This window comes from Scyliorhinus torazame, chromosome 1 (assembly GCF_047496885.1).
Source record: "Scyliorhinus torazame isolate Kashiwa2021f chromosome 1, sScyTor2.1, whole genome shotgun sequence".
NCBI lineage: Eukaryota > Metazoa > Chordata > Chondrichthyes > Carcharhiniformes > Scyliorhinidae > Scyliorhinus > Scyliorhinus torazame.
Window position 1 is genome coordinate 399501148 of NC_092707.1, and position 14070 is coordinate 399515217.

Sequence of the window (14070 nt, forward strand, 5' to 3'; positions counted from 1 at the left end):
TGTAGGGTTTTTTTTCATTCTTACATTTCTTGTCCATCCTTAATTCATAGCATCAAATAATCCCTACATTGCAGGAGACCATTCGGCCCATCGGGTCTGCGCTGACCTGCCCCCGGAACCTAACCTGCATGTCTCTGGGCACTAAGGGCAATTTATCATGGCCAATCCACCTAACCCCCACATCTTTGGACCGTGGGTGGAAACCGGAGCACCCGGAGGAAACCCACGCAGAGACGGGGAGAATGTGCAGACTCCGCACAGACAGTCACCTGAGGCTGGACTTGAACCTGGGTCCCTGGCACTGCGAGGCAGCAGTGCTAACCACTGTGCCACCGTATCCTTGAACTGAATGGCTTGCGAGGTCATTTCAGAGGACAGTCAACCACATTGCTGTGGGTCTGGAGTCGTATGTGGGCCAGACCAGGTGAGGATGGCAGATTTCCATCCCTAAAGGAATTAGTGAAACAGATGGGGTTTTACAACAATCCTAGTTGTCGTGGTCAGGGCTAGTTTTGTAGTCCAGATTTATTAATTGAAGTGAAATTCCCCCAGCTGCCATGGAGAGATTTGATCCAATATCCCGGAGCATTACCATATCCCCACCATATCCCAAATTGTTCTGTTTGTTCCCCTGAAACGCTGATTGTCAGTGGAAGGGGGGGGGGGGGAGACTTCTCTTTACGCGTGGACAGCAGTAGTTTCTGATAGCTTTCTGTTAGCTTACCTGCCGCCTGACATGCTCACTGCTTTCTCCAGGCATGTCATGTGCGCTCTTGACTAAGCTCTGAGCGATGTGGAAGTAGTAGACGCTGATGATGACGAGCGGGATGAGGTAGTACACCAGGAATATCATCACCGAGTGGATCTTCGGGTGCAGCTTGTCAGAGAGTGGATAGGGGACGCAGGCACTGAAACTTTCATTCTCCCCATTGTGATGCTGCACCACCTGTGAGTACACAGCCTCAGGAACGGCCAGGATCATGGCGATCAACCAGATGGTGATGGCCTTAAGACACGTGTGTAGGACTGCACTGGACGCCTGAATGTCCATAGGGTTTACGATCGCTTTGTACCTGAAACAGCAAAAAATGCACAATGTCTTTATTCAAATTCTCTATAGCACAGAAACAGGCCATTCGGCCCAACTGGTCCATGCCAGTGTTATTACTCCACACAAGCCTCCCAACCCCCACTTTTTCTAATCCCATCAACATATCTGTGGTAAACCACTGTATTGTATTGTGCTATTGTATTACATGCCTGGGCTTGTCCCTGCTGGCTCCGAACCACTGTGGTACATAATATGTGTATTTTGGCAAACTGCCACTGTATTATATGTAATGTGGTAAACCACTGCCTGCTGACTCCGCCTCCCCTCGGGCTCGGTATAAAGGTGGCCGGTCTCCGCCGCTGCCTCAGTTCGGGATCCGAGGCCAAGAGCTTTCTGTTTAGTTTATTAAAGCCTCAGTTACATTCACCACTCGTCGTGTGTTCATTGATGGCACATCAATATCCTTCTGTTCCTTTCTCCCTCATGTGTCCAACTTCCCCTTAGCACAATGGTTAGCACTGTTGCTTCACGGTGCCAGGGTCCCCGAGTCTGCACGTTCTCCCCTTGTCTGCGTGGGTTTCCTCCGGGTGCCCCCGTTTCCTCCCACAAGGCCCGAAAGACACGCTTGCTAGGTGAATTGGACATTCTGAATTCTCCCGCTGTGTACCCGAACAGGTGCCGGAGTGTGGCGACTCGGGGTTTTTCACAATAACTTCATTGTTAATGTAAACCTACTTGTGACACTAATAAAGATTATTAAATACATCGATGCAATTCACCTCAACCACTCCCGGTGGTAGCGAGTTCCACATTCTCATCGCACTCTGGTTAAAGAAATTTCCTCCTGAATTCCTTATTGGATGTATTGTTGGCTGCCTTATAGGCATTCCCCCTAGTTCTGGTTTTCCCCTCCATGCCCAAAGTGGAAATAGCCTCTCCTTATCAATCCTATCAGACATAATCTGACATGAATTTATGTCTGAGGAATTACTCATTGCACTCACCTGACTCATGCTGTTTTCTATTGCTCCACATAAAGCTCCTCTGATACTATCTTATCTCACCCAGTCTGTGTATGCTTAAGTTCATCATCCCTCCTGACACAGGGTTGCTAACCCTCCAGCAATGGCCCGGAGATACCAGGATTTAAATATCTATCGATTTACCAGAATGTTGCCTGGTATGGAGGGAAGATCTTGTGAGAAAAGGCTGGGGACTTGAGGCTGTTTTCGTTAGAGAGAAGAAGATTAAGAGGTGACTTAATTGAGGCATACAAGATGATCAGAGGATTGGATAGGGTGGACAGTGACAGCCTTTTTCCTCGGATGGTGATGTCTAGCACGAGGGGACATAGCTTTAAATTGAGAGGAGATAGATATAAGACAGATGTCAGAGGTAGGTTCTTGACTCAGAGAGTAGTAAGAGTGTGGAATGCCCTGCCTGTAACAGTAGTGGACTCGCCAACATTAGGGGCATTTAAATGGTCATTGGATAAACATATGGATGGTAGTGGAATAGTGTAGATGGGCTTTAGAGTCGTTTCACAGGTCAGCGCAACATCGAGGGCCGAGGGCTGTAATGTTCTATTGTTCTATCTCTCAGAAGTTGCAACTTGAGACATTAAAATAAAGAACGATTTCTCGTTTTCTTGGAACTCTTTTGTTTGTTCATCATAAAAATATTAGCAATGGGTTAAAACCTCAGTTCGCTTGGACAAAGCAGCTCAAAGTAGGAGGTCACATGATAAAATCTCCAGAAGGGGCTGTTTAGCACAGGGCTAAATCGCTGGCTTTGAAAGCAGACCAGGCCAGCAGCACGGTTCGATTCCCGTAACAGCCTCCCCGAACAGGTGCCGGAATGTGGCGACTAGGGGCTTTTCACAGTAACTTCATTTGAAGCCTACTTGTGACAATAAGCGATTTTCATTTCATTTCATTTCATATATTTTCAATCAGAGTTGGCAACCCTATTTACTTCTGTCACTTCCCCACAAAAGCATGTAGGATGGTTGGAATAACTTTGGCTCACCCCATACCTAGCTACTGAACCAAGGTTATCACAATGACCAATCCATCTATCAAGAACATCCAACTGTTTTTGATTATTAATAATAATAATAATCGCTTATTGCCGCAAGTAGGTTTCAATGAAGTTACTGTAAAAAGCCACGAGGCGCCACATTCCGCCGCCTGTTCGGGGAGGCTGGTACGGAAATTGGACACGCGCTGCCACCTTGCTCTGCATTACAAGCCAGCTGTTTAGCCCACTGTGCTAAACCATCCCCTTTTCAATTTTCAATTACTTGGCTTTTCAATTACTCAAAATGTGTCAGTAAATTAAGTCATCAGATGAATGCCGGGACTTTCTGGGTCCACCGCGGTGGGTTTTCCTGAGTTGAATGCGGTGATCCATTCAAGCCCAGTTCACTTTGGTGGAACCTGATGGTCCGAATCTCACGCTTGTAATGCCGGTTGTCCTGTGATCTCAGAACTCCCCCCCACTTCTGGGGCTCTTGCCCAATCCCCCCACTCCCTTCACCCCAGTGACAGCCATTCTGTCTTATTTTAACTTCCTTGGTCTTAATCTCTAACAAGAAAGGAAGGGACTTGCATTTACTCAGCGCCTTTCATGGTCACAAGATGCCTCAAAGTGTTTTACAGTTAATGAAATGTTCAAAATCATGAGGGGTCAGGAGAGAGTCTATTGGGAGAACTGGACGGGATTCTCCGGGCCCCCAGCCGCGTTCTCCTCATCCGCTCAGTGATCGCTGCTGCCGGGATTCTCAACTCCCTCTGCTTGCCGCTTGTCAATGGGGTTTCTCATTGAAGCCACCTCAACGCCGCCACCAAACCCACTTCATAGGATTTACAGTGCAGAAGGAGGCCATTTGGCCCATCGAGTCTGCACCAGCTCTTGGAAAGAGCACCCTACCCAAGGTCAACACCTCCACCCTATCCCCATAACCCAGTAACCCCACCCAACACTAAGGGCAATTTTGGACACTAAGGGCAATTTATCATGGCCAATCCACCTAACCTGCACATCTTTGGACTGTGGGAGGAAACCGGAGCACCCGGAGGAAACCCACGGGGAGGGTAGTTGCAGCGCACCAGCGAATCCCGATATCCGCAGAATTCCGGCCATTGTTTCCACTGGCAGAAGGGTGATGAACCGGAAGACACGGATTTAAGGCGATTAGCAAAAGAACCAGTTGAGACATGAGGGGGAACCTTTTTGCGGTCAGGATTGGGAATGGCCTTCCTGAGAGCGCGATGAATGCAGCTTCAATCAAGATCTTTCAAAGGCGAATTGAAAGGAAAAAGCAATTGCACAGGGGAGTGGGACTAACTAATCTGCTCTTGCCGAGAGGCAACAGGGGCTTGGCAGGCTGAATGGACCCTCTTCTACGATCATCCAATGATTCTATAAAATACTTTGGGAGTGTAGTCAGTGTAGCAATATTAGAAACATCAAAGGATCCTGATTTGAATAGTAGTCATATCTGGCACCAAACGAGAGGAGGCCTGTAGCCAGTTAACTCTGATGAGAGGGTGGTACTGTCACCAGGAGGGGGGCAGTAATTAATTCCCCCACAATTTGGGCCACTGGTGCCTCAACTAAACAATTTCAAAACCACCTTGGTAGCTTTCCTCTGGCATGTTGTCCATTTTCTAATCTCTCCCTTCCCCCCTTTCTCCTCTCTCTTTTTGCAACGACCTAGTCACCATTCCATTGAGCCAGAGGATACAATTTAAGGCGACGGAGCCAAAGGAGGAAAATCCTTTTTACGCGACTGGTTCGGATCTGATGTGTACTGTTTAAAGGTCGATTCAAATGTGTCTTTCAAAAGGGAATTGAATAATTATCGGCAGAGAAAAGCACTGTAGGTTTACAGGGAAAGCACAGGGAAGTGGGACTAATTAAGCCAGCAGGAGCTTGACAGGCTAAGTGACGCTCTTCTGTGTTGTAACCACTGCATGATTCTGTAGTTCTATGAAATACTTGTGCTGGTTTCCTGTTTCTCCTGCAAGCTGACATTTGTTCTTGGGATAGGAACGATATTGGCAATTTATTGCCCAACTCCCGTGGCTTTTTTGAGAAGGTGATGGTGAAATATACGAACAAGGAGCAGGAGGAGGCCATTCAGCTCCTCGAGCCTGCCCTGCCATTCAATATCGTGGTAAGAAGTCTTACAACGCCAGGTTAAAGTCCAACAGGTTTGTTTCGAATTACTAGCTTTCGGAGCGCAGCTCCTTCCTCAGGTGAATGAAGAGGTGGGTTCCGGAAACATATATGTAGACAAAGTCAATGATGCAAGACGATACTTTGAATGCGAGTCTTTGCAGGTAATTAAGTCTTTACAGGTCCAGACGGAGCAACTGGAGAGAGGGCTAATCCCAGGTTAAAGAGGTGTGAATTGTCTCAAGCCAGGACAGTTAGTAGGATTTTGCAAGCCCAGGCAGATGGTGGGGGGGGGGGTTGAATGTAATGCGACATGAATCCAAGGTCCCGATTGAGGCCGTACTCATGTGTGCGACAGCTTGAGACAATTCACACCTCTTTAACCTGTGATTATCCCTCTCTCCAGTCACACCGTCTGGACCTGTAAAGACTTAATTACCTGCAGAGACTCACATTCAAAGTATCGTCTTGCATCATTGACTTTGTCTAAAAATGCGTTTCTGAAACCCACCTATTCATTCACCTGAGGAAGGAGCTGCGCTCCGAAAGCTAGTGATTCGAGACAAACCTGTCGGACTTCAACCAGGTGCTGTAAGAGTTCTTACTGTGCCCACCCCAGTCCAACGACAGTGGTCCACATCATTCAGCATCATGGCTGATGTGACAGCGATCTCACATCGGCACTCTGCCTGCTTCCAATAACCTATCATCCCCTTGGTTACCACAAATCTATCCCCTCTCGGTCTTAAAATGATTGAAAGACACTGCTTCTTATCGAACCAGTGCAGTCCTTCGCGACCCCAGGTTTAGAATTACCTACCCGTTCTTTAACTTACCTCACCTCCCTTAATCCTTCCACCCATGGGGAGTCTCTGGAGTCAGAAAGGTTTCCTATGGGGTTCACACTTCCTTGACAATTTTTCTATCGCAAGGTAAGTTCAGACAGCCAGGCACTGAAGCAGTTAATAAATATACACTCAATAAACAGAACCTTCTTTGTGCAATTCCTGGGGCAAAGTGAATGTGTTGCAGCCATCACACCACACAGGTGGTAGATGCGGGGTAATTAAAATTATTTCCTGCCCAAACATGACCGCCTGATTCACCACTAATTTAGATTTCAATTTACCGCCTGCAGTTAGTTAAGTCGGCGGCTGAGACATCAGTTGCAATCAGGCAAATGAAAAAGCTCAATGAGAAACAGACACTTTTGTAATGAGCCCAGAGCTACCTTCCATAAAATGGTGGTTAAAACTCCACTGAGGCGCACGCTGCTTATTAGGCAGTGCGAATCTTTTTTTTTCTGAGATGGAGGAAACATAAATTGTTTTTATGCAAAGAATAATTTTTTTTTTTAAATCACTTTGCGCTCCAGTTGGAGGACCCATGTCCATTTCTGGGCACCACATGTTAAGGAGCCCAGCAAAAAGCCCTTGCAGAGGACATCGAGGAGATTCACTCGAATACTGCCAAAGATGAGGGACTTTAGCTGTGTGTGGATGCAGTTGTATGGGCAGTACGGTAGCACAGTGGTTAGCACAGCAGCTCCAGGGTCCCAGGTTCGATTCCCGGCTTGGGCCACTGTCTGTGCGGAGTCTGCACGTTCTCCCCGTGTGTGCGTGGTCTTCCTCCGGGTGCTCCGGTTTCCTCCCACAGTCCAAAGATGTGCAGGTTGGGTGAATTGGCCATGCTAAATTGCCCTTAATGTCCAAAAAGGTGGGGTGGGGTTACTGGGTTACAGGGATAGGGTAGAGGTGTGGGCTTGGGTAGGGTGCCCTGTCCAAAGGCCAGTGCAGACTCGATGGGCCAAATGGCTTCCTGCACTATAAATTCTATGATTCTACGATACGCTGAGGGAGCCTCCTTTAAGCCAAGAAGGCCCAGAAGAGACTTAAATAGAGGTGTTCAAATTCAAAACTGAATTCTTATGGAGTAACTAAGAATGGAGGGGTTCCAAAGGCAGGAAGGTCAATTACCAGAGGGCATGGATCGAAACTAATTGGCAAGAGGACCTGAGGGGTGGTGGGGATTTTTTAATGGGGCAAGTTGGAATGCCTAAATAGGCGGTAAAAGGCAGTGTGGTAGTGTCATCTCTGGGGCATAAGTGTTCGGAAAGAGTTAATGTTCCTGCTACTTAAGTTGGAATTGGGGTTTCAATTTGTTTAATAGAGTGCACTTATTGTTTCATAGACTGCAACAATACATAAATGGGATACAGGTGGCACTGTTTTGCTGTTGGAGAAGTAATTACAGAACACAATACACTTGGAGTCGAAGAAGTGAAGGCTTCCTCGTTCTTATTTCACATCTCCCATCGGACCTTAACAAGAAGCTCTGGGTTCAAGTCCCACTTCAGGACTTGATGGTCACGAAGGTGCGTTCATAATATAGTCAAACAGGTTGGTGTTCAGCCTGTAAATCCTTCCAATATGTTTGAGAGTGGGTGATAAGAGCAGGAGAGTTTCCTGGACAGCCACACTACACAAGACAATGGCAAACCACTTTAGTGCTTTGCTAAGCATGATGATTGACCAATCCAATGGCAGTCCACGGTTGCTAACGCCATCTTAGGGCCCTGGTACCTGAAGCAGAGTCAATAGAAACATTCTGAATACTTGAAAAGGGAAAATCGAATTTGCAGGGCAATGATGAATGAACAGCAGCGTGACGAGCTCCTTTAAAGAGCTAGCACAATCACAGGGAGCCAAATGCCCTCCTTCGCCATTCAATTATTCTACAATTCGAGAAGCAAATTCAAGTTCCAAAAGGTGAACGTTGCAGGAACAAACTTAAGGTGGCTGAAGGGTTTGACATCTGTTGAGTATGTGAAAAGTTGAGTATGTTAAAAGTTGAGTATTTGTGGGCAGCACGGTAGCATTGTGGATAGCACAATTGCTTCACAGTTCCAGGGTCCCAGGTTCGATTCTGGCTTGAGCCACTGTCTGTGAGGAGTCTGCACATCCTCCCCGTGTCTGCGTGGGTTTCCTCCGGGTGCTCCGGTTTCCTCCCACAGTCCAAAGATGTGCACGTTAGGTGGATTGGCCATGATAAAATTGCCCTTAGTGTCCAAAATTGCCCTTAGTGTTGGGTGGGGTTACTGGGTTATGGGGATAGGGTGGAGGTGTTGACCTTGGGTAGGGTGCTCTTTCCAAGAGCCGGTGCAGACTCGATGGGCTGAATGGCCTCCTTCTGCACTGTAAATTCTATGATAATCTAAATTCTATGAAGTCCAGACTAGCGAGGTCCTAGGTTGGATATGTGGCTCTCTTGTACCAATCGGGGCAACAGTAGGGGTGGTACAGTTGTCCTCAGGATCTCTGGAATATGGAAGGGAAAAGATCACCATGGGTTCATGCCACCGATTCAATCCAACAATCAAATCCCTTCATTACATTGTGTACTGACATCCAGTACAGATAGCATCAAACTGTGCTGTGATGTGATGCCTCTACGGTAGAGTAGCCTGCTAATATTGTCAAAGTGCCAGGAGGCAAGCAGTGTTCATGGAACCATGGCTCAGTGGAGAGGCAAGAGGGGAAGGGGAGAGAGTTGACGAGAAGATGTTTTAAGGGAGGTTGAAAGAAATGTACTTGTGCAAAGAAGTGTCAGTGAAACTTTGCCAGAGGAAGCGGTCATGGGATGAACCATGAATCAGGGAAAATTAGGAGGCAGGAGAGAAAGGGTAGGGAAGGTCAGTGGGTTCTGCTCCAGCAGAAAGAGCTGGCATAGAGATGATGGGACAAATGGCCTCCTTCTTGGCTATAAACCCCTCTGGGGTTGTGACACAAGGTTCGCAAAGTTGGCTGTCCCATGATAGGACTCTCAAAATGAAGAACCTAATCTGGCCCAGCTCAGGGAGCGGAGAAGTAAATCTCCCACTCTCGTTGCCCGCCACATATGTCAATTTTATTACTCAGGTTCTCGCCACTGAATTATTTTAATGCTCTGTGTCCTTCATTACCATCAAGTCCTCGAGTGGGACTTGAACGTGAAACCGCTGGCTTCAGGAGGCCAGGATGCTATTGACTGCCCCACCAGAGTTCCCCATGACTGAAATAAAGCAGGTTTGTTATGACTTCAATTTAAATGCCATGCTGGGATCTGGGCCCAGAAACCCAGGGCATGAGCCTGAGCTGGATTACTAGTCCAATGACAATACCACTACACCGCCAGCCCCCCTCATTGCTGATATGAGCCAAATAGCCTGTGCATCAACAGCAGAGAGTGCTAATTTACAGGGCGCAATTCTCTGGCCTCTTTGCACTCTCACTCGAGCAAAACAAGGCCGGAAAATAGCGGGAGAGGCCGAAAACGAGAAGCACGACAGGCGGCAAACAGTTAGCGATGCAACCGGCCCGCTTCCGTCGGCGCAACCGGGAACCCGCCGTAGTGTGGCGGGAAACCAATTATCATCACTTAAGTTTTATTTCCATACAATTGACGGGACCGACCCCATGTCCAACGGCCTCCCGCCATTCATCGGTCTCCCCAGCGAGTGGTCACGCTGGCACAGGTTAGTACTCCTTTTGAAAACTGTGAACCTGGCAGAGGGGCTTCTGTGGGGAGCCGATGAGATGAGTAGCCATCTTTGCTCACATGGGCTAAGAGCCCCAGGGGTGCTGGGGTTGCCGCCCCATTGCTCGGCGGTGGTAGGGGACACTCAGCTGGGGATGAGGTGGGGAGGGCATTTGCGCCCTCCGCATTGTGGGCTGCCATGGGAGTGTGGGGGGAGGCACTGGAGATGGTGGACAACCGGGGGGTGGACAACCGCGCATGGCACGGTAAATCCATTCAGGGGGCAAACCTTGTCCCTGCCCATCTGCCCCACCGACCACCCATGAGCCCCACACACTCCACCCCCGATTGCCAAGGCCTCTGGATGTGTGGGTGAAGGCTATAGGGCGAATTGGCAATCGTGGTTAAGTGAGCACTTCACACATCCCAAGTGGGTTCCCGTGCGTGGGCGGACCATGTAGCATGTAGGAGTCATCGCCCAGCATCCCAATCACCCCTTGCTGCCTGGACACTGTGTGCTTGAACACACGGGAGGCAACACCACACACCTGAACATCCAGGTCTGTGTCACATCACCAGGGTGCTGGGACTGTGTTGGCACTGTCAGCGGGTCACTGTCGAGGGCAGGGGAGTATTGATAACCCGTTGGTGCTCCCCAATCTATGCCATAGTCTGGCCCCTGCCTGTCTGCTGAGTACTTGCTCACACCCATCACCTGACGTGGTGTGCCGGGGGGAGATGCCTGGAGAGATGGCCAAGGGTTCTGTGATGAACGGTTACTGCCTTATCATCGTGTAAGGTGATGTCCCCTTTAAGACCGGGCTTGGAACCCTGGGGACTCCGCCTCTGGCTCCGCCCATCTGGGAGCCATACATAAAGGCCTGCCTCATGGTCTGTGTAACAGTCAGCTCTCGTCTCTAGCTGTAGTATAGTTATTAGTATAATAAAGCCTTCTTTACAGTTTAATCTCTAAGCGTCATTATTGAGGGTACCTCAATTTATTTGACTAAACTAGATTCAGGGTGGACGCAGGCCTAAAACCTCGATTTAGAAGCTCGATCTGGAAGCACGATCGCCGGAGGCAAAGGAAATTTTTAAATACTGGCTGCGGTGCTTCGAGGCCTACCTGGACTCCGCAGAGATTCCCATCCTGGGGCCACGGAAGCTGTGTCTACTCCACGCCCGGGCGAGTCACAGAATCTCCGCCACGCTCGAAAAGGCGATGACTTATGAGGAAGCGATTGAGTTGCTCCGCAAGCGGTTTGTCAAACCCGTCAATGAGGTGCACGCCCGGCATCTGCTCTCTACCTGCCGGCAGCGCTCGGGGGAATCGCTCGACGAGTTTGTTGAAAAACTCACCGCGCTTGCCAGGGACTGTGACCATCAGGATGTGACAGGGGAAGTCCATATGAACCTGCACATCAGGGATGCTTTCGTGTCCGGCATCCGCTCGACCTACATCTGGCAGCGGCTGCACAAAAATGGGGCAAAAGACCTCCAGGAGACGCTAACGCTCGCCTCCTCACTGGAGGTGGCCCGACATAACTTGGGTACGTACCCCGCGGACTCTGCCAGCCCCCCAGGACTTCCGCCGACTCAACCGTATTACAGGCCTGTGCCACGCGGCGACCCGCTCACCATGGGGGCACATCATGCTACTTCTGCGGGCAGGGCCAGCACCCACGCCCACGCTGCCCAGCCCGCTCCGCGATCTGCAGTGACTGCGGGAAGAAAGGGCACTTTGCGAGGGTCTGCCTGGCCAGACCCAGGGGCCAGAAAAACAAAGAACAGCCGGTCCGAAAATCAGGCTCTCAGGCCTCGCAATGCTGCTGCGCACCGACCCGACACGCCCTCTTCTGACACGTCATCAGCCTCGTGCGAATCATGGGAGCGGCCATCTGGTCGGCGGCCATCTTCTCGACCCGACACGTGCGACCGACGGCAGCAGCCATTTTACGAGTCCGACTCGGCTGACGACTCCGACTACCCACGACTGGGTGCGATCACCCTCGATCAAACTCAGCCAAAACACCTGCAGAACTCCATGATGCAGGTCCAGGTCAACGGGCACGACACTGCATGCCTCTTCGACTCCGGGAGCACGGAGAGCTTTATCCACCCTGAAACGGTAAGGCGCTGCTCCCTACGCACCCATCCCGCATCCCAAACCATAGCCCTTGCATCTGGGTCCCACTCGGTACAAATCATGGGGTACTGTATTGCGGATCTCTCGATCCAGGGTGCCAAATACACCCGTTTCAAATTTTATATCCTCCCTCACCTCTGTGCCCCCTGCTGCTCGGACTGGATTTCCAGTGCAGCCACCGAAGCCTGACACTGAAGTTCGGCGGACCCTTGCCCCCCCTCACGGTGTGCTGCCTTGCGACACTGAAAATCGCACCCCCCCTTGCTATTCGCTAATCTCACTCCTGACTGTAAGCCCGTCGCCACCAGGAGCCAGCGCTACAGTGCCCAAGATATGGCTTTTATCAAGTCAGAGGTCCAGCGTTTACTGGGAGCGGGGGTCATCGAGGCTAGCAACAGCCCTTGGAGAGCGCAAGTGGTGGTAGTCCGGTCCGGGGAGAAGAAACGGATGGTCGTGGATTATAGCCAGACCATAAACCGATTCACGCAGCTTGATGCGTACCCCCTTCCTCGCATCGCAGAAATGGTAAATCGGATCACCCAATACCGAGTCTTTTCCATGGTCGACCTCAAATCTGCCTGCCACCAGCTCCCCATCCGACCAAAAGACCGCCCCTATACTGCCTTCGAAGCAGCCGGCCGGCTCTTCCACTTCCTCAGGGTTCCCTTTGGTGTCACAAATGGGGTCTCCGTCTTTCAAAGGGCGATGGACCAAATGGTGGACCAGTACGGTTTGCGGGCTACATACCCGTACTTGGACAATGTCACCATCTGCGGCCATGATCAGCAGGACCATGGCGCTAACCTCAAAAAGTTCCTCCAGACCGCCCGAGCCCTTAACCTGACCTATAACGAGGGCAAATGCGTTTTCCTCACCACCCGGCTGGCCATCCTCGGCTATGTCATGGAAGATGGGGTCCTAGGTCCCGACCCCGACCGCATGCGCCCCCTTAAGGAACTCCCTCTCCCCCACAGCCTCAAGGCCCTCAAACGGTGCTTGGGGCTTTTCTCCTATTACGCCCAGTGGGTCCCCAAGTATGCGGACAAAGCCCGCCCACTCCTGAAGACCACCACTTTTCCCCTCTCGGCTGAGGCGCAATTGGCCTTCAACCGCATCAAGGCCGACATCATCAAGGCCGCCATGCACGCGTTGACGAAACCATCCCTTTCCAGGTAGAGAGCGATGCATCAGACATCGCCCTGGCTGCTACCCTCAATCAAGGAGGCAGACCAGTAGCGTTCTTCTCCCGAACCCTCACCACCTCCGAGGTTCGACACTCTGCAGTCGAAAAGGAGGCACAAGCCATTGTGGAGGCTGTGCGGTGCTGGAGACACTACCTCGCCGGTAGGAGGTTTACCCTCGTCACCAACCAACGGTCGGTCGCCTATGTGTTCGATAACACACAACGGGGCAAAATAAAAAATGATAAAATTTTGAGGTGGAGGATCGAACTCTCCACCTACTCGTACGATATCAAGTATCGTCCAGGGGAGCTCAACGAGCCCCCAGATGCCCTGTCCCGCGGCACATGCGCCAACGTGCAGGAGGACCGCCTGCAAGCCATCCACAATGACCTCTGCCACCCGGGGGTTACCCGGCTCGTCCATTTCATCAAGTCCCGCAACCTACCTTACTCAACCAAGGAGGTCAAGGCCATGGTCAGGACCTGCCAAGTCTGTGCGGAGTGCAAACCGCACTTCTACCGGCCAGACAAGGTTTGGCTCGTGAAGGCCTCGGGCCCCTTTGAGCGACTGAGCGTGGACTTCAAGGGGCCCCTCCCATCCACCAACCGTTATGCCTATTTCCTCACCGTGATCGATGAGTTCTCCCGTTTCCCATTCGCCATTCCCTGCACCGACATGACCTCAGCCACGGTGATTAAGGCACTGCACAGCATCTTCACCCTGTTCGGTTTCCCTGCTTATATCCACAGCGACCGGGGTACATCGTTCATGAGCGATGAACTGCGTCAGTATCTGCTCAGCAAAAGCATCGCCTCGAGCAGAACGACCAGTTATAACCCACGGGGAAACGGGCAGGTGGAGAGGGAGAATGCGACCGTGTGGAAGGCTGTCCTTCTGGCCCTGCGGTCGAGAAATCTCCCAACCACCCGCTGGCAGGAGGTCCTACCCGATGCCCTACACTCCATTAGGTCACTCCTCTGCATGGCCACGAA

At 50.7% G+C, this 14070-nt stretch overlaps 1 protein-coding gene across 1 annotated transcript in view; it reads right to left on the reverse strand.

The window, feature by feature from the left end:
* Window positions 1–14070, reverse strand: part of nmbr (neuromedin B receptor) — a 112202-nt gene that overhangs the window by 35679 nt on the left and 62453 nt on the right. The window contains exon 2 of the mRNA XM_072513752.1: window positions 725–1073. Coding sequence (XP_072369853.1) covers window positions 725–1073 — 349 coding nt within the window. The remainder of the gene's footprint in view (window positions 1–724; window positions 1074–14070) is intronic.